A 25,320-nucleotide genomic window follows, 5' to 3' on the forward strand; every position below is an offset into this window, starting at 1 on the left:
GAAACCCTGGTGGCGTAGTGGTTAAGTGCTACGGCTGCTAACCAAAGGGTTGGCAGTTCAAATCTGCCAGGCGCTCTTTGGAAACTCTTTGGGGGCAGTTCTGCTCTGTCCTACAGGGTCACTGTTGAGTCAGAATCGACTCGATAGCACTGGGCTTGGTTTTTTTTTTTTGTTGTTCTAGTGAGGTCAAGAGGAGAAAGCCAGTGGTTGAATTTGGCAACTTGGAGAGCCCTTGGTAACCTTAGCAAGGTGATTTTTAGTGCGGCAAGAAATGGGGGTGAGAAAGAGGGGTTGGTAAGTGTAGGGGACTTAGAGGGTATCAACCTTGTGGGTGTTTATATGCTGAACCAAGAGCGTGAGAAGAGGGAGAGGTGGGTCTTGAGGATGGGGTGGGGCAGGAGTTGAAGTAGCTGCTAAGAGGATCAAGAGAAGGAAAATGAACAGAAACCTGGTCCTTGGCGGGTTGTGGGCAGCAGCGTTTGGATTGGATGCTGTAGGTTTGTTGTGGCATCAGACTGCAACAGGCTGTAATTTGGTTCTGTGTTTGGAGAGGGAGAAAGAGGCACAGTGCTCCAGGGAGTGGGAACAGCAAGGCTAAAGGTTATAGAGGCCTAGTGGGTCTCATATTAGGGAACAGCAAGCAGTTAAATAATGGCTAGAGTCGTGGTATACAGGCAGGAGATGATTCTGCAAAGTTTGATGGTGCTTAACTGAGACGAAAGGAATGTTCGACTGCATTAAGAAAGGCCATGTGAAGTACAGAGTTGTGTTGTAGAAAGCTATAGACTTGGGGAGCTCTGGCCCTGCCTCTGTTTCTGTGATATCTTCCCTTCTCTGAGTCTGTAAAATGTGAGGGTTGGGTATCTCAGTTCCTTGTTTTAGAGTTCTACAATTTTTCTGTTTGGTTTTTAGCTGGACCAAGCTGACTGAAAGATTCTTCAAGAATACACCTTGGCCTGAGGCTGAAGCCATTGCACCGCAGGTTGGCAACGGTAGGTGTGGTGTGTTTGTGTCCTGTGTGCTTGATGGGATCCTATGGCTGGGGCCTACATTCTGGAAGAGTTAGAAAGCCAGAAATGAATCAACCAATGAATGTTAGATGGTAATAAACAGGGTATCCAAGTTTTCTGGGGCCTGAATAGAAAATTACAAAATGACATTAACCGAGGGCTATTGGACAGAAAGCTCATGAGAGAGTGTGTATGTTTTTCTTACAGTTTTATTTTCCCAGGGCTTGGTGCATAGTAGGCCCTTGGTAAATACTTGCCCAATGAGACTGTATAAATAAACGGGGGGGGGGGGAGGTCAGAGATCCCTCATAATGTGGCGAGAACTGAAATCTTTGTCCTTTTTCCATTTTTCTCTGTAATTTTTAGGGTCATCACAGCCTCTGTAGAATGGACCTTCTATTTTCTTTCTACTTGTCTGTGTGCCCAGGAACAGGCCTTCTCCAAGACTGTCCGCAAAATACTTTTCTTCCTTGCAAACTTCGCCCCTAGCTGGAAGGAATTTCTTCTTCCTTTGATTCCTACAACACTTTGTTTTCACCTAAAGAAGTTGTAATTATATTTGTGTTCCTACTTTGGGAAAGGTCCTTAACAGCAGATGTTTCTCATTCGTGAATTCCTACAGTGCTTAGCCCAAGAGTGTCAGATGAAGCAAGTGGAGTTGTGTATTTCTGAATAGAACCTTTCACCTTTGCAGTGGATGTTAAGAAATCTGTCTAAGACATCTTAAATTCTGATTCTTAAAATTAACTGCCTTTTCTGCAGTTTTATTATTCCATCATAAGACTTCCAGCAGAGGGGGCAGTAGTGGTGAAGGTTGCAGTTATTATCCATCTTTTTGATTGTAGCCATCTTAACAGATGTGAAGTGGTATCTCATTGTGATTTCGATTTGCATTTTTCCAATGACTAACGAGGAGTCCCTGGGTGGTACAAAAGATTAAGTGTTTGGATACTAGCTGAAAGGTTGGCAGTTTGAACTCACCCAGGCATCAGACATGCCTCAGAAGACAGGCCTGGAGATCTGCTTCTGAAAGGTCACAGCCTTGAAAGCCCTATGGAACAGTTTTTTGTGTGTGTGTGCTTTAGATGAAAGTTTACAGCCTGAGGTAGTTTCTCATTCAAAATTCTACACACATACCGTTTTGTGACATTAGTTGCAGTCCCCGCACTCTCCCCCTTTCCACCGCATTCCTGCAGTTTTCCTGTCCCTTCCTGCCTTCTCATCTTGCTTTTGGGCAGGAGTTGCCCGTTTGGCCTTGTATGCTTGATAGTTATGTTTGCTTTATAGACCTGACTAATTTTTGCTTCAAAAATGGGCTTCAGGAGTGCCTATGGTTCTGAGTTACCGGGATGCGCGGGGGCCATAGTCTCAGGGGTTCCTCCAGCCTTTGTCAGACCAGTAAGTCTGGTTTTATTGTGAATTTGATTTTTTTTCTACATTTTTATCCTGCTGTGTCCAGGACTGTATTTGGATCCCTGTCAGAGCAGTTGGTGGTGGTAGCCGGGCACCATCTAGTTCTTCTGGGTTCAGGCTGGTGTACACTGTGGTTGACGTGGTCCTTTAGTCATTTGGATTAATATTTTCCTTGTGTTTTTGGTTTTCTTCATTGTCCTTTGCTCTGGATGGGATGGGACCAATAGATATACCTTAGATGGCCACTCGCAAGCTTTTAAGACCCCAGACGGTACTCAACAAAGTAGGAGTAGAACATTTTCCTTATGAACTATGTTACATCAGTTGACTTTAATGTCTCCCAAGATTACTATGGTCCTGAGCCCCAGCAACTCAGTCTCTCAGTGTGTTCGGATGTGTCTAGGAAACTTCTGTGACTTTGCCTTTGTCAAGTTGTGCTGACTTCTGTATTGTGTGTTGTGTTTCCCTTCACCAGAGTTGACACTTGTCTACTATCTAGCTAGCGTTTTGCCTTCCCCATCCCTTTCCACCCTCGTAACCATCAAAGAATGTTTTTTTTTCTGTGTGTAAACCTTTCTTGAGTTTTTATGATAGTAGTCTCATACAGTATTTGTTCTTTTGTGATTGGCTTATTTCACTCAGCATAATGCCCTCCAGATTCATCCATGTTGTGAGATGTTTCACGGGTGCATCTTTGTTCTTCATCGTTGCCTAGAGTTCCATTGTGTCTGTTACATAATTTGTTTTTCTATTGATCTGTTGATGGGCACTTAGGTAGTTTCCATCTTTTTGCTGTTGTGAACCATGCTGCAGTGAACAAGGGTGTGCATATGTCTATTCGTGTGACTGTTTTTTCTCTAAGATATATTCCTAGCAGTGGGATTGCTGGATCGTATGGTATTTCTATTTCTAGCTTTTTAAGGAGGCACCATATTGCTTTCCATAGTGGTTGTGCCATTTTACATTCCCACCAGCAGTGCATAAGAGTTCCAATTTCACTGTGACCTCTGCAACATTTGTTATTTTCTGTTTTTTAATTCGGTGCCAGTATGGTCAGGGTGAGATGGTATCTCATTGTGGTTTTGATTTGCATTTCTCTAATGGCTAATGATCACACCCATTTCTTCATGTGTCTGCTAGCTGCCCGGCTGTATTCTTTGGTGCAGTGTCTATTCATATCCTTTGCCCATTTTCAATTGGATTGTCTTTTTGTTGCTGAGGTGTTGAAGTATTTTATAGATTATGGAGATTAGACCCTTGTTGGTTGTGTTGTAGACAAAAAATTTTCTCTGTCTGTAGGTTCTCTTTTTACTCCTGTAGTGAAGTCCTTTGTTGAACGTAGTAGTTAATTTTTAGGAGATAGCAGTTATCTAGTTTCTCTTTGTGCATTGTTAGTTATGGTTTGTATTCTGTTTATGCCACGTGTTAGGGCCCCTAGAGTTGTCCCTATTTTTTCTTCCATTATCTTTATTGTTTTAGGGTTTACATTTAGGTCTTTGATCCATTTAGAGTTAGTTTTTGTGTATGGGGTGAGGTAGGGGTCCTGTTTGATTTTTTTACAGATGGACCTCCAGTTAATGCCAGCATCACTTGCTAAATATGGAGTGGTTCTACTTAGCACACATGAAGTCGCCATGAGTTGGAATTGACTCGACAGCAGTTAACAACAGTAATTAATGACATAGATGGTCTTTGCATGTGCTCTTTGGCCATTTGTGTATCTTTTTTGGGGAAATGTCTGTTCAAATCTTTTGCCCATGTTTTAATTAGATTATTTGTCTCTTTATTGTTGGGTCATAAGGGTTCTTTATATATTATAGGTATGAGTTCCTATTCAGGTGTATCATTTGCAGACATTTGGTCCTATTGTTTGGGTTCTCTTTCACTTTCTTCATGGTATCCTTTGAACAGGGTGTGAGGTAGAGGGCCTAACTTCATTCTTTTGCATGTGGATATTCAGTTATCTTGGCATCACTTGTTGCAAAGACTTCTTTCCTCATTGAATTGTCTGGATGCTCTTGTCACAAATCAATTGATACTGTAAATGTGAAGCATTATTTCTGAACTCTCAATTTCCCATAAATCTGTTTCTCCTTATGTCAGCAGCACACTGTCGTGTGGTGGTAACTGTAGCTTTGTAGTGAGTTTTGAAATTGGGAAGTGTGGATCCTCAGCTGTGTTCTTTTCTCAAGATTGTTTGGCAGTTGGTTGACAAGCCTCCACACGGTGAAGGGAAGTGAGTCTGAACGGAGAGTGTACTGAGATTAAGATGAGGTTGAAAGAGTGGGATGAGAAATGCATTTTCTCATTGCATGTATTCTTGGGGAATAAGGAGAAGAGTTTAGATGTTGTTTAGTCTCTGACGTCATGTTTATCCCTTTACATCCTCCCCTTCCCCAAGGGATGAAACTACCAGAAGACCCTGGGTAATGTTTTATGGATTACTAAAGCACCCCTCTGCCATCTCTTTCAGATGCTGTCTTCCTGATTTTGTACAAAGAATTATACTACAGGCACATATACGCCAAAGTCAGTGTGAGTATCTGAGTGTTGCACGCAATGTTTTCAGCTATGCCGTTGTGCCCCTGGAACACAGTCCCTAGATTCTGTTGTTCAGTGTCTAAGAGTGGTCAGCAAGCTTCCTGAGCTTTCTTTTAAGAAATGGCAGAATGATTGAACCCAAGAAGTCTTAAGTCGGCTCTAAACAAACTGTAATGCTGCATAATCTTATCTGTTCTTCCTTTTTAATTTCTCCTTCCCAGTGCTCTCGTTCTTGATTGGCACTCATCACTATGCACTAGATTACAGGTTGCTATCCAAATAGGGTGTTCCCAAACCCTTCTGCCTCTGCATGGAAAGCCCTTCCCTTTCCCCTTCAGTGCATTGCCACTGAGCTTCGATTCCCCTGAAATGTATGTAAAACTGTCACCGTATACCAGCACTTTACTGGACATGTGGCACACATCTGTGCATCTCTGATCCTCACAACGATCCTGCAAAGTTGGCAAATTGAGGTGTAAAGAGTTACACGTCAAATTCACGTGACAAGTAAGGAAGAAAGCTTGAACCTAAGACTATCGTCTTGTAACATCAGTGTTTTCCTACCACACTGTCCCAACTTGGGGCACTTAACTGGATTCTTCTCTTCCTTAGTGCTAAATTTCAGAGTGCTCCTAGTCTCTTAAGATACCTTCCATACTATCTATAAATTGTTGACTTAAGTCTGTTTTTAGCCACAGTCTCTCCACTGAAGTCTAGACTTACATATCCATTTGCCTTCTGAACATCTCCAGTTGGCAGTCTGATAGACATTCCAAACTTAACATGTCCAAAACTGAACTCTAAGCCTGTTCTTCCCATGTTCATCTCAATGAATGGTACCACCATTCACCTAGTTACTCAGACTGGAAATCATGGCGTCATTCTTGAGTTTTCTCTCACTCTATATCCAGCCTCACAGCAAATCCTGTCCAGCTCTGTCTTCAACATATTCTGCGAAACCAACCACTTCTCACCACCACCACTGCTACTACCCTCATTTAAGTCATTACTCTGTCTTGTCTAAGCTACTACAGTAGCTGCTAGGCTGATGTCTCCTTCCACTCCTGTTCAGTTAGAGTTTGTTCTCATCATAGTAACCAGAATGATCTGTTTGAAATACAAGCCTCATCAAGTCACCCGCTTCCTCACAATTTTCCCTTGACTTCTCATCATGCTTAGAATAAAATCCCAAGTCTTAGCCATGGCCCTACTTGATCTGGCCCCTGACTCCTTGGTAGTCTCATTTCCTGTTAACTTTTCTCCTTCCCACTGTGAGCTCCTAGCTGTACGCGAAGGTACTTCAGAGCACTCGTCGCTCGCTGACATCATATTATTTGTTTATTTGGGTTTTGTTCCCTTCCCCACTAGAAGGTAAACTTTGCGAGGGCATAATCTTTGTCTTGATCACTTTTAAAATCTGGTGTCTAGGATTACATTGGATTCATGATGGTAACACGTTAATGATTTACTGAGCGTGTGAGTGCTTGTGTGCACGCGTAAATGAAGGAAACTGGCACTGAGACTTGGAGTATTTCCTCCTAAGGAGGTCCTAGCTCCTCCCAGTTACCCAGCTCTCATCCTCTCAGAGGATCATGTGACCACAGGCGCCTGCATCGGTGGGAGTAGCTGGAAGAGCTTGCACTGCCAGAGGAATGCAGGAGGCCATGCCTTTGTGGCATTCCGGTGGGATCTCTGACTTCTTATCTTGTAGAAAGTAAAGAGTCTTAGGCTTTGTGAGCTAGGCAGAGAATCTAGCCAGCGTGTATGATACTGCTGCTTTGGGGAGACCATGGTGCCAGAACCCTCATCTGGCGATGCTCTAGCTGATCTTACCACCGCTAGTCTTCCTTCTGTTTGGTCTGTGAAACATATAACTCCTTCAGAGGTGAAGACTGAGCAAGCTTATTGACCGTGTAACCTCTTTGCTAGGTGCTAAATAAGACACCTTGCCATACTTGACCATATTTAAAACCCTGGTGAAGGTTTTTCACTGAACGAGCATTTTCTGTGTTAAGCACTTCAGCTACATAATCACATTTAATTGTCATGAGGCCAAATAGCTGCTTTCATCCACTTTTTCACAGAGAGACTAGATAACTTGTCAGAACCCCACAGTTAGTGAAATTGGGGCTGAGACTCTAAGGAGGTGTTCTTTCTGCGCTGTCACAGCAACATTGTTCGTCATACCATTCCCCAGTTCAGACACCTGCAGTGCTTCCAAGTCGCTGGTAACATAAAGTCTAGATCAGGGGTCAGCAAAGTTTTTTTCTGAAGGACTACTAGGTAAATATTTTAGGCTCTGAGAGCCATAATGGTCTCTGCTGCAGCTACTCAACTTGTCGGTGTAGCAGTCATAGAAATGATACAATGAATGGGCGTGGCTGTGTGCCAGTAAAACTTTTATTTACCAAAGCAGGTGGTAAGGTGGATTTGGCCCGTGGGCCCTGATTGGCTGACCCCTGGTCTAGATTCTTGTTTGGCACTCAAAGATCTCTGCGATCCTGGCTCAACGTAGCTATGTTTTCTCCTGTTACTCCCCAGCCTTCAAGCACCATGGTCTTACCTCTTTACTAGTACTGCTTTTTCCACTGAAACACCTTCCCCTCTCCTTTACTTTGCCAGATGTGCATGCCTGTTCTTTAAGGGCCTATCGAGGCCAGTTTCCATAACTCCTGACCAATGTGGCCTATTGTGCTCAGTGCCTCTTTTGAATTGCTGTAGCACTTACTGTCTCCCTCTTACATGAGTGCTCCTTGGTATACTAGGAAGGAGAAGACAGACATTGATTCTCCTGTGTGTGTTTTCAGCACTTGTGGTAGGCCATGGATAAGACACCCAAAACCACCAAACCCCATTGCTGTTGAGTCGGTCCCGACTTATAGCTACCCTATAGGACAAAGTAGAACTGCCCTGTAGAGTTTCCAAGGCTGTAATTTTATGGGAGCAGACTGCCACATCTTTCTCTGGCAGAGTGGCAGGTGGGTTCGAACCGCCAACCTTTCTGTTAGCAGCCAAGCTCTTTAACTACTGCGCCACCAGGGTTCCTGGAATAAGACACGTTTAAGTTAAATATTTGTGTTGTGCTATCTCTTTTCTCTTTACAGGGGGGACCGTCCTTGGAGCAGAGGTTTGAATCCTATTACAACTACTGTAATCTCTTCAACTACATTCTTAGTAAGTCTGAAATTTGGGCAAATCAGTGAGTGAGGGGAAAAAAAAAAATTAGTGAGGGTTTGATGAGGACCAGTATTGGATTCCAGTTCTTTTAGCAGGACTTTAAGGGGGAAGGGAGTCTTATGATTCATGATCTTTTGAAGAGAGAAATTACAAATAAACTTGCAGCCCTACTGAATGGACAGAATCCTTGCTTCACATCTGACTTTTCTGTGATTTGGGGTAAAGTGAAACCTGTCCTTCCTGCACAGATGCAGATGGTCCTGCTCCTCTTGAACTACCCAACCAGTGGCTATGGGATATCATCGATGAGTTCATCTACCAGGTATCTGGTTAGCCTTAGCTTAAGGTGAAGTACCTGGGTTGGAAAAACGGGTCCAAGCAAGGGGCAGCTGCCTCCATTATTTGTGTTGTTAAAAAAATGCATGGTATAAAATATCCTCATTATAGTGTAAAAATTTCCCATGGTAGTGAACTCCCATGGTAAATGATTTTCTGAAGAGCCAGCGAGGCCCACGAGCTCCAGATAAGAACTTGGAAGTCAGGAGAGCTGATTTTCTCACTTCCCCCAAACTCTTACCTGGGAGGTGGTCTGGCAGGAAGGACACAGGCTTCACAAGCTTCGAAGCCAGGGAAAAGTGGGCTTTATTCTGGGGGCTGCCATCTGGTAGTTTTGTAACCCTGACATGTTGTTTAAGCTCCTTGAGCCTCACTTTCCTCACCTGCAAAACAAATATTTTATGTCTTGATTGTAGTGGTGGTTAGTTGTTGTATGCCAGAAGATCAGAATAAAATAGAACGTTTTTATCCAAACCAATTTACCTACCTCAACCTGTGGTTGAGAATAACGTATGGCTGAGGTGCCTCTGCGAACCGAGCCAGATGCAAAGATCAGTGGTGTGTAGCAGCAAGGGTAAAAGCTCAAATTCTGCTATTTACTGGACCTTGGACGAATTAACTACAAGGTACCTTGGTTTCCTCATCTCTAAAACAGAGATTGTTGAGAGGGTTATTGAGGTATTTTAATTTAAAATATAAGTGTGTACACATTCGCTAGTATCTCTTAAGAGTTTATTTTGGAAATTTTCAGACACATGTAAGTAGAATAATATGACGAATCCCCATGGCCCCATCTCACACCTTAAACAGTTATCATTACCTCATGGCCAGACTTTCATCTATGCCCATCTCACTTGCCCTTCCTGGCCTTTTTCATTCTTCACATGTACAATTCAGTGATATTGTGTGCATCATGTTGTGTAGTCATCACTATTATCTTTTTCCAGATTTTTCTATCATAGAATGACTTCTTAATAAATATGTTATTTGAGCTCTGTGGACCAAAGAGACTTTGTGAGTACAGACTGCTAATGATAAGTTGTGAGAAAGAGGCTTCCTGTTCGAGATCAGGCTTCAGTGCCTTTCTGCAGTGAAGGCCACAAACCGCACCGGCCTTGTTTGCCCTCTCCAGCTCCTTGGCTTACGTGGGCCTCTTACTTGGCGTAATTTTAGGTGGTTGGCAGTCCTCTTGACTCCTAGTAAGTCGAGGAGGATCATCTGTGCTGAGGTTCTTCATCCCCTTAAGAAAATCGTAATTCCCTGAGCTTTGAGCTTAGCTGGTGTTCTCTTCTTAAGGTGCTTAATTAAATAAAGTGCTTTCTACTTCTAGCTGGTGTTCTCTTCTTAAGGTGCTTAATTAAGTGCTTTTTACTTCTAACAAAGACTGTCCAGTGAGGAGCAGGGAATGCCTGGTGTGATTCTTCCCAGCCAGGTAAATGCCACTCTGGGCCAGTGGCTCTTCCCTGCCCCTTTTATCTTTATTTATACAAGTAATGTATGAATGTGTTAACTGCTGTTAATTTTTTTTTGCCTGCAGATAAAGTGAAAGTGCCTGCCTTCCTTGCCTTTGCAGAGATGTCAGTTCTTGACTGGAAGGATAGGCACCACGTTGATGTTTCTCAGGCATTTACATGAATGTGTACATACAGAAATACATCGTTTAAAAAATGCTATCTTGCTACATTTTTAGCGCAGTTTGCTATGACTTGGAGCCCTTTCTGTGTCTACACGTGTAAAACAAGGCAGGTTCTTTGGCTGCAGTGTACACGATGTGGGCGTACTACTTCTCTGAGGATAAACGTTTGCGTTTTCTGCTTTCACTATTATGAATACCTTTAGGGATCACAATCTAGAAGTAGAATTGTTGGTTGAAGGATACTTGCTTTTTAAATTTTTTAAAAGTGGCTTTGTAGGCATAATTTATATTCTCTAAAAAATAGTTGGTGAAATTTGACAATCTAAGTGGTGGTCAGTGTTCTTTGCCGGTTTTTCTAATGGATTGCCCTTTTTTAAAAAACATACTTACGGGAAGTTCTTACACATTTTGGATATTCTTTGTTTTTTTATAAATTTGGAACTTTCTCTTACACTCTCAGAGGAAGGTAATATTTTAGAGTTGAAAAGCAATCGCAGCTCATTTAGGCACTAGATACTAGTCACTGGTTTCCATACCTGAGTGCACACCAGAATCAACCAGGGAGTCTTCTGAGATTCTGGTTGAACTAGACGCTCCCTGAGACTATGGTCCCTGCAGCCCTCAGCCCAGTAATTCAGTTCCTTGGAGTCTGGATGTGTCTTTGAAGCTTCTGTGACTTTGTCTTGGTCAAGTTGTGCTGGCTTCCCCAGTATTGTGTCCTGTCTTACCCTTCACCAAAGTTACCACTTAGCTATTGTTCAGTGTTTTTCCACTGAGTAGGTAGGTCTCTTTGCTATTCTCCAGGTAACTGATGGAGTCAGCCCAGCACTGGTCCCGGGTAGTACCATTGTCCCAGACAAATGCCTGTGGCGTGTCACCTGTGTGTGTGTCTTACACTTGGCCAGGTTCTCTTCTTAGTACAGAGGTGACTTGGGCTGGGTTCCTGTCCTGGGGGCGGGGGGGATTACCATTTGTAACTCTGACCCTGGCATGGCAGAATAAAAAAAAACCTGTTGCCATTGAGTTGATTCTGACTCATGACAACCCTATAGCCACTGTGAATAGGACTGTCACAAGTTTGCCCATGGTGATTCCGGTGACCAGGTTAACGGCATTGTGTAAGCCCAGAGAGATGGAGTCACTTTAGATTGTGTCTGACTCCAAATCGAATGTATTTTTTTACACAAACTACCTCTATCTTAGAGGGTTTTTTTTTTACACTTTTTTTCTCTTTATTGTACTTGAGATGAAGGTTTACAGAACAAACTAGCTTCTCATTAAAAAGTGCACACATTGTTACGCGACACTGGTTACCAACCCCATGACATGTTAGCACTCTCCCCTTCTCGACCTTGGGTTCACTATTACTAGCTTTCTTGTCCCCTCCTACATTCTCATCCTTGCCCCTGGGGTGGTGTGCACCTTTAGTCTCATTTTGTTTTATGGGCCTCTCTAATCTTAGGCTGAAGGGTGAACCTCAGGAGTGACTTCATTACTGAGCTAAAAGGGTGTCCGGGGGCCATACTCGTGGGGTTTCTCCAGTCTCTGTGAGGCAAGTCAGTCTGATCTTTTTTTGTGTGAGTTAGAATGTTGTTCTATATTTTTCCCCAGCTCTGTTTGGGATCCTCTATTGTGATCCCTGTCAGAGCAGTCAGTGGTGGTAGCTGGACACCATTTAGTTGTGATGGACTCAGTCTGGTGGAGGCTGTGGTAGTTGTGGTCCATTAGTCCTTTGGACTAATCTTTTCCTTGTGCCTTTGGTTTTCTTCATTCTCCCTTGCTCCAGATGGGGTGAGACCAGTGGAGTATCTTAGATGGCCACACACAAGTTTTTAAGATCACAGACACTACTCATCGAAGTAGAATGTAAAACATTTTCTTTATGAACTATGTTATGCCAGTCGAGCTAGACATTCCCCGAGACTATGGTCCCCGCAGCCCTCAGCCCAGTAATTCATTTCGTTGGAGTCTGGATGCGTCTTTGAAGCTTCTGTGACTTTGCCTTGGTCAAGTTGTGCAGGCTTCCCCAGTATTGTGTACTGCCTTACCTTTCACCAAAGTTACCGCTTAGCTATTGTTTACTGTTTTTCCCTTCTCACCCCTCCCCTCCCTCGTAACCATCAAGGATTGTTTCTTTTTGTATGTAAACCTTTTCATGAGTTTTTGTAGTAGTGGTCTCATACAGTGTTTGTCCTTTTATGATTGATTTATTTCATTCAGCATGATGCCGTCCAGATTCATTCATGTTGTGAGATGCTTGGTAGATTCATTGTTGTTCTTTATCATTGCACAGCTTTCCATTGTGTGCCTGTACCATAGTTTGTTTATCCATTCATCTGTTGGTGGGCAATCTAGGTTAGTTTCCATCTTTTTGCTGTGAACAATGCTGCAGTGAATATGGGTGTGCATATGTTTATTCGTGTGACTGCTTTTACTTCTCTAGGATATATTCCTAGGAGTGGGATTGCTGGATCATATGGTATTTCTGTTTCTAGCTTTCTAAGGAAGAGCTGTATCGTTTTCTAAAATGGGTGTACCACTTTGCATTCCTACCAACAGTGCATAAGAGTTCCAATCTCCCCACAGCCTCTCCAACATTTGTTATTTTTTTGATTCATGCCAGTAGTGCCTGGGTGAGATGGTATCTTATTGTGGTTTTGATTTGCATTTCTCTAATGGCTCAGTCTTAGAGATTTTTACTTAAATGTAGAGTAAGTAACAAATTCAGTAATGAACAAAAGTCAACTAATATACATGGTGGTTTAGAATGAGAAGTAGCAGTCTCCCCTCGCCTTTCCCCAGTCTTGTGCCCCTTCTCCAGAGGCATTTAAAAGCTGGGGTCCCTAAGGCACGATCCAGAACCATTGGCAGCGCGTCACTTTCAGCACGTGCTTTTGGTCTTTTGCTTTGGGTTTTTTACCACTGTTGAATCTTTTCCCTCCTTCATCAGTTTCAGTCATTTAGTCAGTACCGCTGTAAGACCGCCAAGAAGTCAGAGGAGGAGATTGACTTCCTTCGTTCCAATCCAAAAATCTGGAATGTTCACAGTGTCCTCAATGTCCTTCATTCCCTGGTGGACAAATCCAACATCAACCGCCAGTTGGAGGTATACACAAGTGGAGGTGAGTAAGGCCTGGCTGATGGCCATGGGAGTGTCCTGCTGCTCGTCCCTGTTCCAAGTAAGGAGATGCCACAGGTAGAGGAGATGAGGCACCGTCTCTTAGGCAGTGGGCTGCTGCTCTTTGGTGGCTGGGTATGAGTACTAGCTGAAGCTGATGTTGTGGCTGCTGGGCTAGGCAGTCTGTTGGCTGAAAGGCTGAACCAGCTCTCACTGAGATCTGCATTCCTAATACTTCTGTGTCCCCAGGGCCTTTGTTTAGTTAAGCACTCTCAAACTTTACACCTAAAATATTGAGAACCACAAAGAACTTTGTTTATATTCAAATTTTTTTTAATGAGAAGAGTGGCATTTTCACAGATCTCTTTAGTGGCTGGCTTACGAGAAGATAGCTGGATTCATTTCTGCTTTTGCATTCAATCTGTTGCAATATGCTATTTGGCGAAAGTATATGAAGAAAATTTGGCCTCACAGATATTTAGTTGGAAAAAAGAAGAAATATTTTAATAGCCTTTTCAGATACTGTGGCTATTCTTTGATACCACACCAAACTCAACAAGTGGTAGTTGGCATATAGTGGGATCTGAAGCATTAATGAACTCCTATTTTGTTACATTAAAGTTCATTGGTCTGTCCTGCATTTTGAATGATCTTTTACCCGTGCATAATTTTATGACATCGTGTATTGGTCATTTGGAAAATATTGGTTCAGTGAGTTATAAAGGTCTTCCAAGTGTTGATATATTTTATTACACAAGAGACATCACGCTTGTTATTTTCACCACCTACCTCATCAGACAAGTCTTTATTGGGAACCTGTTGAGCTCTCAGTAGCAGATAAAAGCTTTACAAATTTTTAATTTTTGCTTAAAAACTCAGATTTTCTCATTGGCAACAAAAACTGTCCGTTTTCCTTAAAACGTGACAGGCTCTCTCCCTTTGTTTTTGAGAAAATGTCTGCCGGATACCCACACCTGAATAACCTTGGTTGATGTGTCAGTCATTCTTTCAAGTAAGAATGGTATTCCATGAAAAAAAGTGGCTAGTTCTTATTGCAAGTGCACAGTGGTGAAGAGTACAGTGACTGCTAGTACGGTTTGGTGTCACTGTCTGATTTGTGCTGAGGTGTCCACAGGTTCACACACTGTTTGCTTTTGCATCGTCAGTGCATATGTCAGCACAGTAGGAAAGGCAGTAACATCTTAGAGTTCCTAGGAAGATGGCTCTGATCTCATGGGCTTCCTGAGAAGAGAGCGACCTTGGTGAGTAACTTACTGATGAGAAGGGCCTTCTCATATTCTCAGGTGTGTTGGAACAGATGTCTTAGTTATCTAGTGCTGTTGTAACAGAAATATCACAAGTATTGCTTTAACAAACGGAAGTTTATTTTCTCAGAGTCCAGGAAGCTAGAAGTCCAAATTCAGGGTGCCAGCTCCAGGGGAAGGCTTTTCTCTCTGGGTTCTGAGGGAAGGTCTGTGTCATCAATCTTCCCCTGCTGTAGGAGCTTTTCAGCACGTAGACACTGGGTCAAAGGATGTGCACGTACTGGCTCTTCTTGCTTGGTGACTTGAGATCCCCGTCTGTGCTCTCTTCTCTCTTTTGTATCTCAGAAGAGATTGACTTAAGATACAACCTAATCTTGTATATTGCATTCTGCCTCATTAACATAACTGTCTCTAATCCTGCCTCATTAACATCATAGAGATAGGATTTACAACACATAGGAAAATCATATCAGATGACAAAATGGTGGACAGTCACCCAATACTGGGAATCGTGGCCTAGCCAAGTTGACGCACATTTTGCAGGGGGACACAATTCAATCCATAACAACAGAAAAAAAAGTTGCCAGTCTCCAAGCAGCTATTCGTAAAGCTAGGATTAGCATAATGGCGGGCTTACTGTTTCTTGGTGCTCTTTTCAGTGCAGTTATGTACTCCCTGCTGATGGAAACCTTAATGGGTGACAGCAGGTGAAGAGCTCACTGAGTGACATTCAGAGGTCAGACTTGCTTTCCTTACCTGCTTCCTGCTGAGTGGTCACAGTGTCTGTCTCTTTCAGGTGACCCTGAGAGTGTGGCTGGGGAGTATGGACGGCATTCCCTCTACAAGATGCTTGGCTACTTTAGCCTGGTGGGGCTTCTGCGCCTGCACTCCCTGTTGGGGGATTACTACCAGGCCATCAAGGTGCTGGAGAATATTGAACTGAACAAAAAGGTAAATGCCTGTTTTCTTCAGCCCATCTTCCCAGAGCCAGAATGTCCATCTCCTTCAAGAGAAATTGATCTATTAGGACAACTTCAGGAAAAGGAATGAGGACCCTTCCTCCAAAAACACCAAACCCATTGCTGTCGAGCCAATTCTGACTTACAGCAACCTTATAGGACATAGTAGAACTGCCCCATAGGGCTTCCAAGGAGCGCCTGGTGGATTCGAACTGCTGACCTTTTGGTTAGCAGCCGTAGCACATAACCACTATGCCACCAGGGTTTATGACCCTTCCCCTGCAGGTCTATGGAAAATAAAAGTGTAGGGAAACCACTGCATTGAAAATCTGGGCCCGGACAACATGGTTTTTCTTTAGTCTTTAATAACACTTTTAACATATTCGACAGTGTCTTTATTCTGTTTTCAAAACAATAGTCAAGGCAGATTTTCAGTATTTAAGATTCACTGTCTTAAAGAATGAACAAAAAGACTTTATTCTAAGACGGTATAGATATTGTTATGTGATGAGCTGTGGTGGTTTTTCCTGGCCACAGAGAGAAATAGTTTTTGTTGTTGTTGTTGTAAATATATAACAAAACAACCAAAAATTTCCCATTTCATGGAATATGTGGCTAATAGCCTCCATGAGTAACTGCCTCCTTTCCCATGAGACCAGAACTGAATGGTGCCTGGCTACCATTACTGAATATTTTGATCAAAGAGTCTATAGAAGAATCCTGATCAAAAAGAGGGGAAATACAGAACAGCATTTCAACTTCTCATGGAATGCGGACTTTCTGGAACTGTGGAGGCTGGATGAACCCTTGAAACTATTTCCCTGAGGTAATCTTTAAAGCTTAAACCAAAAGTATCCCCTGAAATCTTAAAACCAAACAATAGCTCAGATGAACTAGTGAAGAATGTCTGCCGTGAGCATTGTGCTTTTTGAAGAACTCTGTGTGTGAGACTGAACAGTTTGACAACAGCAACTTAGAAGATTAGATAGGAAACATACGGAGCAGTGAGTTGATGGTAATGAGGGAGGAACACTTTAGAAAAGGAGCATCAGAATGGTTGCACAACTTGACGAATGTAATCATTATCGCTGAATTGTACATGTAGAAATTGTTGAATTGGTGTATGTTCTGTATATATTCTCAACATCAAAACAAAATTTAAAAAATATTGCCATTTCAGCGATCTTTACTTGTCTGATTTAGTGACACTATTTTCACTGTGCTGTTCAACCATAACCCTTAACAGTTTCCAGAATTTTCCATCACCCTTAACAGAAGTTCGTTGCCTCCTAAGCCTGTGTCTTCCTTATCCCTGCCTCCCCTTCTACCCTACCTTAACCCATTACTGTTGTGACCCTATAGGACAGAGTAGAACTGCCCTGTAGGGTTTCCAAGGAGTGACTGGTGGATTCAAACTGCCGACCATTTGGTGAGCAGCCAGACACTTAACCACTGTGCCACGAGGGCTTCTCCACCCTACCTTGGTAATCATTAATAAACTTTGGTCTGTATATACTTTCCTATTCTAGATATTTCATATAAGTGGATTCATACTATATTTGTCCTTCTGTGACTGACTTATTTCACTGAGCATAATGTTTTAAGGTTCATCAGGACTTGATTTCTCCTTATGGTTGAGTGATAGTCCGTTGTATGTATGAACCACAAAAAACAGGTATTTTTTATTTGGCTTTTGGCGAACCTGTCTTTTGGTTCCTTTGTAAGGTTTATTTGAAAATGCAGGGAGTGGAAAGCAAGGAAGAGTACAAAACTGAGTGAAGAGAGTGTTAGAGCTGAGAGAGGTTTCAGCGGCCATCTTGTCCAGACCTTTTCTATTATAGCTAAGAAAATGGAGGCCTCAAATGTAGCTTAACCAACGAACGGTATGATCTCTACTCAGATACCCTGACTTCCAGAGCCATGGCTTTCCTGTGTAGTGTAAGGGCCTCTGCAGGGGATGCTGACCATAGGCCCTACCAACTTTCAGGTACTGTCTAGGATGCTCTGACCTTGGGACTCATGGATGCTGCTTCTGCCTCCTTCCACAGAGCATGTATTCCCGGGTGCCCGAATGCCAGGTCACCACATACTACTATGTTGGTTTTGCATACTTGATGATGCGCCGCTACCAGGATGCCATCCGGGTCTTTGCCAACATCCTCCTCTACATCCAGAGGACCAAGAGCATGTTCCAGAGGACCACGTATAAGTATGAGATGGTAAGGGGCGTCTGTCTGCAGCCTGTGGCTGTGCTTATCCGCTCACCCCTTGGCACCTAGGCCAACAGTTTTTGGTCAACCCCATGCCAAATTGTCCTATTTTAATGGGTGTTCCGTTTCTAAGAGTTCTTGTTATTATGCTTGTTACTTGAAATCATTAAAACCATGACAATAAAGGCAATATCTTTTCTTTCATTTTAGGTCCCCAGCACTGCTCAATGCCTTATTTTTTCGTTATGCGCTAGGTGGCAGGGTGTTTATAAAACGTTAGATGTAGATACTCCATTCAAGTGGTTTGCCATCGAGGACTGGGGACAGGCATGTATAGAGCTGGGAGAAGGAACTTTATAGGCAGTGAGAATGGCATGAGCAAAGGCATTGAAACTTTTTTTTTTCCTGTAGACATTGAGGTACCTTCAGAGGTTTCTTGGTGACTTTGATCATAACTAACATGGGAGTTGACCTTTCAGTGATACATGGGGTGCATTGGAGAAACTAGACAGGTTCCAGTAAAGAAGCCAGGAGACAACTGAGGAGGACCTAGAGCTAGGGCAGAAGTTCAGTGGAGCAAGAGGGAGGTTTGGAAGAGGGCTTGGGGAAGCTAACTGACTAGTGTAAGAAAAGGAGATGTGAGAGATCCGTACAGAGTATACCTGGGAGGACAGTATGGTCACTTCGTCAGTAGGGAGCTCAGAAGATCCATTTAATTTGACCCCTCTCTCCACCCTTCTCCACCCCAGATTAACAAGCAGAACGAGCAGATGCATGCACTTCTGGCCATTGCCCTCACCATGTACCCCATGCGTATCGATGAGAGCATTCACCTCCAGCTGCGGGAGAAATACGGGGACAAGATGCTGCGCATGCAGAAGGGTGACCCTCAGGTCTACGAGGAACTCTTCAGCTACTCCTGCCCCAAATTCCTGTCACCTGTGGTGCCCAACTATGACAACGTGCACCCCAACTACCACAAGGAGCCTTTCCTGCAGCAGCTGAAGGTGTTCTCTGATGAAGTGCAGCAGCAGGCCCAGCTCTCAACTATACGCAGCTTCCTCAAGCTCTACACCACCATGCCTGTGGCCAAGCTGGCCGGCTTCCTGGACCTCACAGAGCAGGAGTTCCGGATCCAGCTTCTGGTCTTCAAGCACAAAATGAAGAACCTGGTGTGGACCAGTGGCATCTCTGCCCTAGATGGTGAATTTCAGTCAGCTTCTGAGGTTGACTTCTATATCGATAAGGTATGGTTACTGCTGGGCTAGGTTCTCTGGGGATACTCTGCTCATCCACTCAGCCGCAGACATTTGTTAAGCACCCACTGCCTTCCATGCACTGTTCTGAGCGTTTGTGAGTACACCGATGAACGAGATCAACAAAGATCCCTGCTCTGCGTTGCTTACATTTTAGTGATGAAAAATAGACAGTAGGCAGTAAGCACTGTAACTAAGCAAACTGTAATAGTAGGTTAGAAGTTGTCAAGTGTTACAGGAAGTGGGAAGGGGTGAGAAGCACAAGTGGCAGTATTAAATAAGGTTCTCAGGCTGGGCTTTGTTGAGAAAGTGAAATTTAAGCAAAGACTTGAAGGAGGTGAAGGTGAGCGAGTTGGCCAAGCAGATATCTGGGGAAGAGCATTCCAGGTGGAGGGACCAGCTACAGCAGAGGCCCAGGGCCAGAGCGAGCCCAGTGTGTGTGACGGACAGCTGGGGTATATCTGGAATGGCCTTAGCGGGGCGGCTGTGCCAGGACATGAGGGTGGAGAGGAAAGGAAGCAAGACTTCTGGAAGTACTTCAGCGGGTGGGAGGCCAGTGAAGGTTGGTTGCTGTGACGACTAAGAAGGTGGAGGAGCAGGAAGGGAAGCCGGACATTTTAATATCCTAACAAGGCTTTTAAAAGAACTATGTTGTTTTGTTTTCTTGGGTTAATTTTTTGAGTTAATAAGCTAGACTCCTGAAATTATTCTCTGTTAAATATCACCCACCCTCTTTGCTCCTCCTTGTGTATACACTTACCAGGGCAGAAACCACTCAGGCATATTTGGAACCCTGGCATCGACTTAAGACAGCCTGTGAGGTCTTTGGATTCTTTCATCTGCCCTAGGACATTCTCAGTCTTATAACCACTTCAGATAGTTTCTGCTCCATTCTCCTCCTCCTGGAACAGTCATGGAAATTAGTGTATGTATAGACCTCACTCTGACTGTCTTGTTACAATGTCTCTTAAATTCGTCCCTGTTTACGGTCTTTTTGTCTGCTGGGAAATTTTTGACTGATCGTCATACCCATTAACTTCTCTCTGCAGCTCTGTTCCTTACTTCCTCTGTTTTTTTTTAACTCACAGTGCTTATTTTCTTATGCGTTTGGTTATCTTCATTACCTATGGTTCGTTGTTTTTGAAAAACTGTTGGGATTCTTTGAGGCCAAGGACAACTGTTCATTCCTCTAGAGAAGAATTGCATTTGCCTCTTCAAGGTGCCTGGGGACCTTCATCCAGGACTACATAAACTGAGTTCACAGTCTCAAGTCCCCCAGACCACCCAGGTGACAAGCCCAGAAGAGTCACCGTGTGGCTGGAACAACTCATGGATGGGTCTCTTCTATACCTCTCCTCCCCACTAGCATCCTCTGCTTGGTGTGGGGGGTGGGATGGCAGTTTACATCTAGCTCACACTTAGCCTGAGGATGTAACCCATTAGGATCCCAGCTTATCAGAAGGAGGGTCTTCTGTTAGAGGGGCCCTGGCCTTGGTTAGTCCTGTCAGCCCAGGTTTTCTAGGGTTAGCAAATGCCTTCGGGGCAGAAGCACCCCTGGTTACTGTTTTCCCTCAAATAGTTGTTTATTCGCTTTCCAGCTTAGATATTTCCTTATTCTCTCGTCAGCTCTTTAGTTCTTTAAAAAGATTAAAAAAATATTTTTTTATCCTACGTTTTTACTTGTTTTTAGACAGTGGGTTGATCTGCAATAAAGTATTACTGGAAGTAGAACTCCACTCTTTTTTAAAAAATGATACAACTCCCATAACATAAACTTCACTATTTGAAAGTGTACAACTCATTGGTTTTTAGTATATTAACAGTGTTGTGCAGCCAACATTTCCATCACCCCAACAAGAACCTCCCTACTCGCTAGGCAGTCAGTCTCCAGCCCCTCCTCTCGCACGCGTGCGCGCCGCCCCCATCCCCTTGGCAACCACTAATCTACTTTCTGTCTCTGTGGATTTGCCCATTCTGGACGTTTCCTATAAATGGAAGTATACAATGTGTGGTCTTCCGTGACTGGCTTCTTTTACTTTCACATAATGTTTTCAAGGTTCATCCATGTTGTAGCATGCATCAGTACTTCATTTCTTTTTCTTGCTGAATAATAATCTATTGTGTAGATATACTACATTATAGATATCCATTCATCAGTTGGTGGACGTTTGACTTGTTTCCAGTTTTTGGCTACTGTGAATAATGCTGCTGTGAACAATGATGGGCAGGTTTATCTGTGGACGTATATTTTCAGATCTCTTGAGTGTACACCTGGGAGTGGAATTGCTGGGTCATATGGTACAGTTTGTTTTTGAAACCTTATCTCGCTAAACTGACTGTTTTCATTAAAATTTATGGCTTTTGGAAGACTTGGTGTTTGGCAGCACTTCACTATTCCTGACATGAGTAGGCTCACCAAACGTAGAAACACATCAATAGCAGAAGTTTTTCGGTGTTTTTTTAAGTCATGCTTCTCAAAATCGAACAAAACTGTCTCCCTCCCCACCCCCTTGTATCCCGTCAACTACGTAAAGTCCTTTCCTAGTTTACTCTCAGTGCCTGACATGTACACATTCTTTGGCAATATTAGTCACCAGCAACATCCCTCTGTCATCCCTCAGTGACTCAGTTCTTGTTTTTTAAATGAACCCATGGAACCATGGGCCTTAGAACAAGAAGGCATTTAAGAAAAAGATCTCCAGGTTGGGGCCTAGTTATTTTCATGGTATTTTTCTTCTTATCCAGGCCTGAATAGTGCCAACTCTTTGGATGGTCTTTAATAAAACACTTTGTCCAAGAATTAACATTCGGTTGTTACAGATAAAGTTTTGCTGTGAGGTCATGTTCGGGTCAGATTAGTCACGTGCTCCTGAGTTGGACTCAGTTGACGTGGTAAGATGATGTGTGGGAGAATTTTTGATTTCTCTACGATAGCTTTTTGAAATTCGTGATTCGTATTCATTTATCTATTTTTATTCAGTCGGGTCACATGGTTAAAGTCCCTGCATCAAAGAAAATGTTAATTGCATGTTTTTGTTTGGATTATTGTTTCTGTATTACTGGTTCAGGTTCTTTTTTGACAAAACACTGCTTTTTGGTTGTGGGTTTTTTTTTTCTTTTAATCCTTGACTTGACAAATCCTCTCAGAGAGGTTCAGAAAGTTCTTGGGACTTAACCTAGATCATCTAGATATTTTACAAGTAAAATGGTGCTCCAGGAGATGTTTTTGAGTTGAAATTTTAAAGACTGACCTAATTTACAATTCTGTGAACAGCATATGAGAAGTGAAACCCTGTTTTAAGTGTTATTTTTATCTCTAAGAGATTCGTGTTCATTGAAAAAGACTAGAAAATAAAACGAGTTAATAAGAACATTAAAAATCAGCCAACTAGAAGTACCACTAACTGGTGATGCTCTTCCATGGGGTTGGTTTTGTTTTGTTGTTTTCTGTTGCTTTTGAAAAGCATTATGGAGCACTCAGCATCATTACCATTTGCACGGCTCATAGCAGCTTTTGGGTTGGTGGGCCTGACCCTCCTCCACCTTGCTGGCCTGCTGACTCTGCTTTTCCCCACAGGACATGATCCACATCGCAGACACCAAGGTTGCCAGGCGCTATGGGGATTTCTTCATCCGCCAGATCCACAAATTTGAGGAGGTAAGAGGTCTGAGAGAGCAGCAGTGTGTTGGCTGGGGACTTCTTAAATCTCTTATTTCTCATCTCTGTTTTCAGGAAAGCCTGAAATTGGTGTTAAATTTCTGAGCTAGACTGGCTGTCTGCTTGGGGTTTGGGGAGAGGACTTGGGCCAGAGGAGTTGCTGTGTCAGCTGTCTGTGGAGCATGTCTTTCCAAGACCTCCCTCTGAGGGTGGCCCTCTCTCCCACCATGCTATTTCCTAATAGGGATGGATTCACTGCCTTCTCCTTCCCAGCTTCCCTGTTTGGCAGCTGTTCTCCGTCTTAGACAGGTCTGGCTAGTCCTGCAGGAGGAGCACAGGGAGCCCTGTTTTGACAGACTTGATGCACTCTGCGTCTTGCCCTGGGAGAGGTGTGGGTCAGGCCAAACATGACAAGGTGTGGCCACAGCTGGAGCTGCCGCAGCCTGGAGCTCTGAGTCCTCCAGGAGAGGTCGCTGCTCTCTCTGCTGCGTGCACCAGGCTCATCCAGCAGGAGGATGAGACAGCCCCAGTGCCGCGTGGGCTTCAGAGCTGTCCACATACATCTCTTGGGGGTGGCTGGGCTGTCTTCTCAAGGATCCTATTCTGTGAAAGGGAGCCAGAAATCTGAATTCAAGTCCTGATTCTTCACCATTTAGACTAGTAATCTTGGCAGATTGAGCCCCTATGAATCTCTGGCCTCATCCGTAAAATTGGTAAACAGTATGGGAGGAGGTGTTGTGTGTGTGAAGGGCAGGTAGAACAATCTGCATGAATGATGCAGAGCCTTGTGGGTGTCAGGACGGGGCACCTAACTGGGTTTTGTACTCATAGTGGACGCTCACGCCCACGTCACAGGCTCCTTCCCTGACTTTGGAGGGCGCTGACCTAGTGACCATGCACACTGTAGGGAAAGGTGTAGTGGAACCTCATGACTAACTTGGCTTTTTCTTTTCTTCTAGCTCAATCGAACCCTGAAGAAGATGGGACAGAGGCCTTGAATGTACTCACACTTGGATTAGTCAGGACCCTATTCTGAGATCGTTGTATGTGGGGTGTGTTTGCCACCGTGAAGCCTTTATCAGATGAGCCGTCAGCTGTCAACTGAGTCGAAATTTATTTGAATTAAGGACTGAAATGTTTTAAGCAGATCTCAGTAAAGGATTGCCTTTGGAGCCAGATTTTTCGTCTCATTGCTGGGAGAATCTGTGGACTGGGGCAACAGTACATAATTTCCCGTGTGTGTGATCGTCTCTCCCGATGCATCAGTTATCGGCATTCAGGTTGAATTATGTCGTCCATACGGCAGACTCCACTTCACAGGGCTCCTTCACATCCAGTGTCTCATTTGAGCCTCCCCAGAATCTCGAGTCTTTAATGACCTGCCATTATTTGGATGGCATGTTAGTGGAGCCCCTGGGACTGGGGGAGGAACTTCATTGAACATCTCCTGCCAGGAGCTGTGCCAAGGGCTGGCTGTCCATACAGTTGTTTAGCCCTTACAGCTCTGGTTTTGGTATGATCTCTGTTGATGAGAAAACAGACTAGGGGTTATTGACCTAATCAAGGCCACATAGCTATAAAAAAAAAAAAAAAAAAAAAGCCAAATTTGGCTCCAGACTACTACTTTATTATTCTTGTTGCCCAGGTATTCGGATTCTTAACACTGCTCTCTTGACAACCCTGCTGCTTCTGAGCTGACAAAACCTGGTGTATGTTGTTTGTAGCCTCAGTGAGTTCAGCTCCACTGCTTGTCTGCCAGCACCCTCCCAGGCAGTCACAACAGAGTACTGTCTGTTTCCCATCTCTTTTCCTACCACCCTTCCCTTAAACAGTCACACCGGGGCTTCTTGGCACCTCCAAACCCAGCAGCCTGCTGTCACTGGGCTTATCAGAGCTGTTTTCTCATCTTTTCTAACAAAGCACAGATCTACAGAAAATTGAAAACTTCACTAAAGCTAGTCTTACCATCTTTCATCTGGCCTACCCAACAAAGATCGAACATTTTTAGAGCTTTAGAATCTTTGTATTCAGGAGCAAGCTGTCAGTGAGACCTGAGCACATCTTGAGAAAGATAGATTTGGTATCCTGGTTGATTGTTGAGGGAAGGAAGGCTTGGCGCCTAAGTTAAATAACTTGCCCAACGTCAAGTTAATAGGTAGTCAGGGCAGGCCATTTGTTTCCCAAACTTGAGTTTTGCTTTAGAAATTCCTACCTTCAGATTGGCAGCAAGAGGTGAAACAATAAGAGGTAGCCTGTAAAAATAGACATGTGTTAGCCCAAAAGAGAGAGTTTTTTTTTTTTTTTAACTTTTTTTTGTGCTTTAAGTGAAATTTTACATATCAGTCTCTCATACAAAAATTTACATACACCTTGCTATACACCCCTAGTTTTTCTCCCTCTAATGAGATAGCACAGTACTTCCCTCCACACTCTCTTCGTGTCCATCTGGGTAGCTTCTGGCCACCTCTGCCCTCTCCCGTCCTGACAGGAGATGCCAACAGTCTCACACATTCATCTGGTCCAAGAAGCTCGTTCTTCGCCAGTATCATTTTCCATCCCCTATTCCAGTCCAGTCCCTGTCTGAAGAGTTGGCTTTGGGAATGATTCCTGCCCTGGGCTAACAGAAGGTCTGGGGTCCCTCCAGTCCCAGTCTGACCATTAAGTCTGATCTTTTTACGAGAATTTGGGCTCTGCGTCCCACTGCTCTGCTGCTCCCTCAGGGTTTCTCTGTTGAGTTGCCT

At 43.6% G+C, this 25,320-nt stretch overlaps 1 protein-coding gene across 2 annotated transcripts in view; it reads left to right on the plus strand.

The window, feature by feature from the left end:
• The window catches only part of EIF3L (eukaryotic translation initiation factor 3 subunit L), a 28,468-nt gene extending 4,711 nt beyond the window's left edge, over positions 1–23,757 (plus strand). The window contains exons 4-13 of one of the 2 annotated variants that reach the window (XM_049884402.1): positions 913–992; positions 4,897–4,958; positions 8,069–8,138; positions 8,390–8,463; positions 13,064–13,235; positions 15,293–15,447; positions 17,504–17,674; positions 18,415–18,912; positions 22,499–22,579; positions 23,539–23,757. In XM_049884402.1, coding sequence (XP_049740359.1) covers positions 913–992; positions 4,897–4,958; positions 8,069–8,138; positions 8,390–8,463; positions 13,064–13,235; positions 15,293–15,447; positions 17,504–17,674; positions 18,415–18,912; positions 22,499–22,579; positions 23,539–23,577 — 1,402 coding nt within the window. In that variant the 3' untranslated portion in view covers positions 23,578–23,757. The remainder of the gene's footprint in view (positions 1–912; positions 993–4,896; positions 4,959–8,068; positions 8,139–8,389; positions 8,464–13,063; positions 13,236–15,292; positions 15,448–17,503; positions 17,675–18,414; positions 18,913–22,498; positions 22,580–23,538) is intronic. The other variant, XM_049884403.1, reaches the window with a different exon arrangement.
• Positions 23,758–25,320: the final 1,563 nt, after the last annotated feature.

This window comes from Elephas maximus, chromosome 4, assembly GCF_024166365.1.
Source record: "Elephas maximus indicus isolate mEleMax1 chromosome 4, mEleMax1 primary haplotype, whole genome shotgun sequence".
NCBI lineage: Eukaryota > Metazoa > Chordata > Mammalia > Proboscidea > Elephantidae > Elephas > Elephas maximus.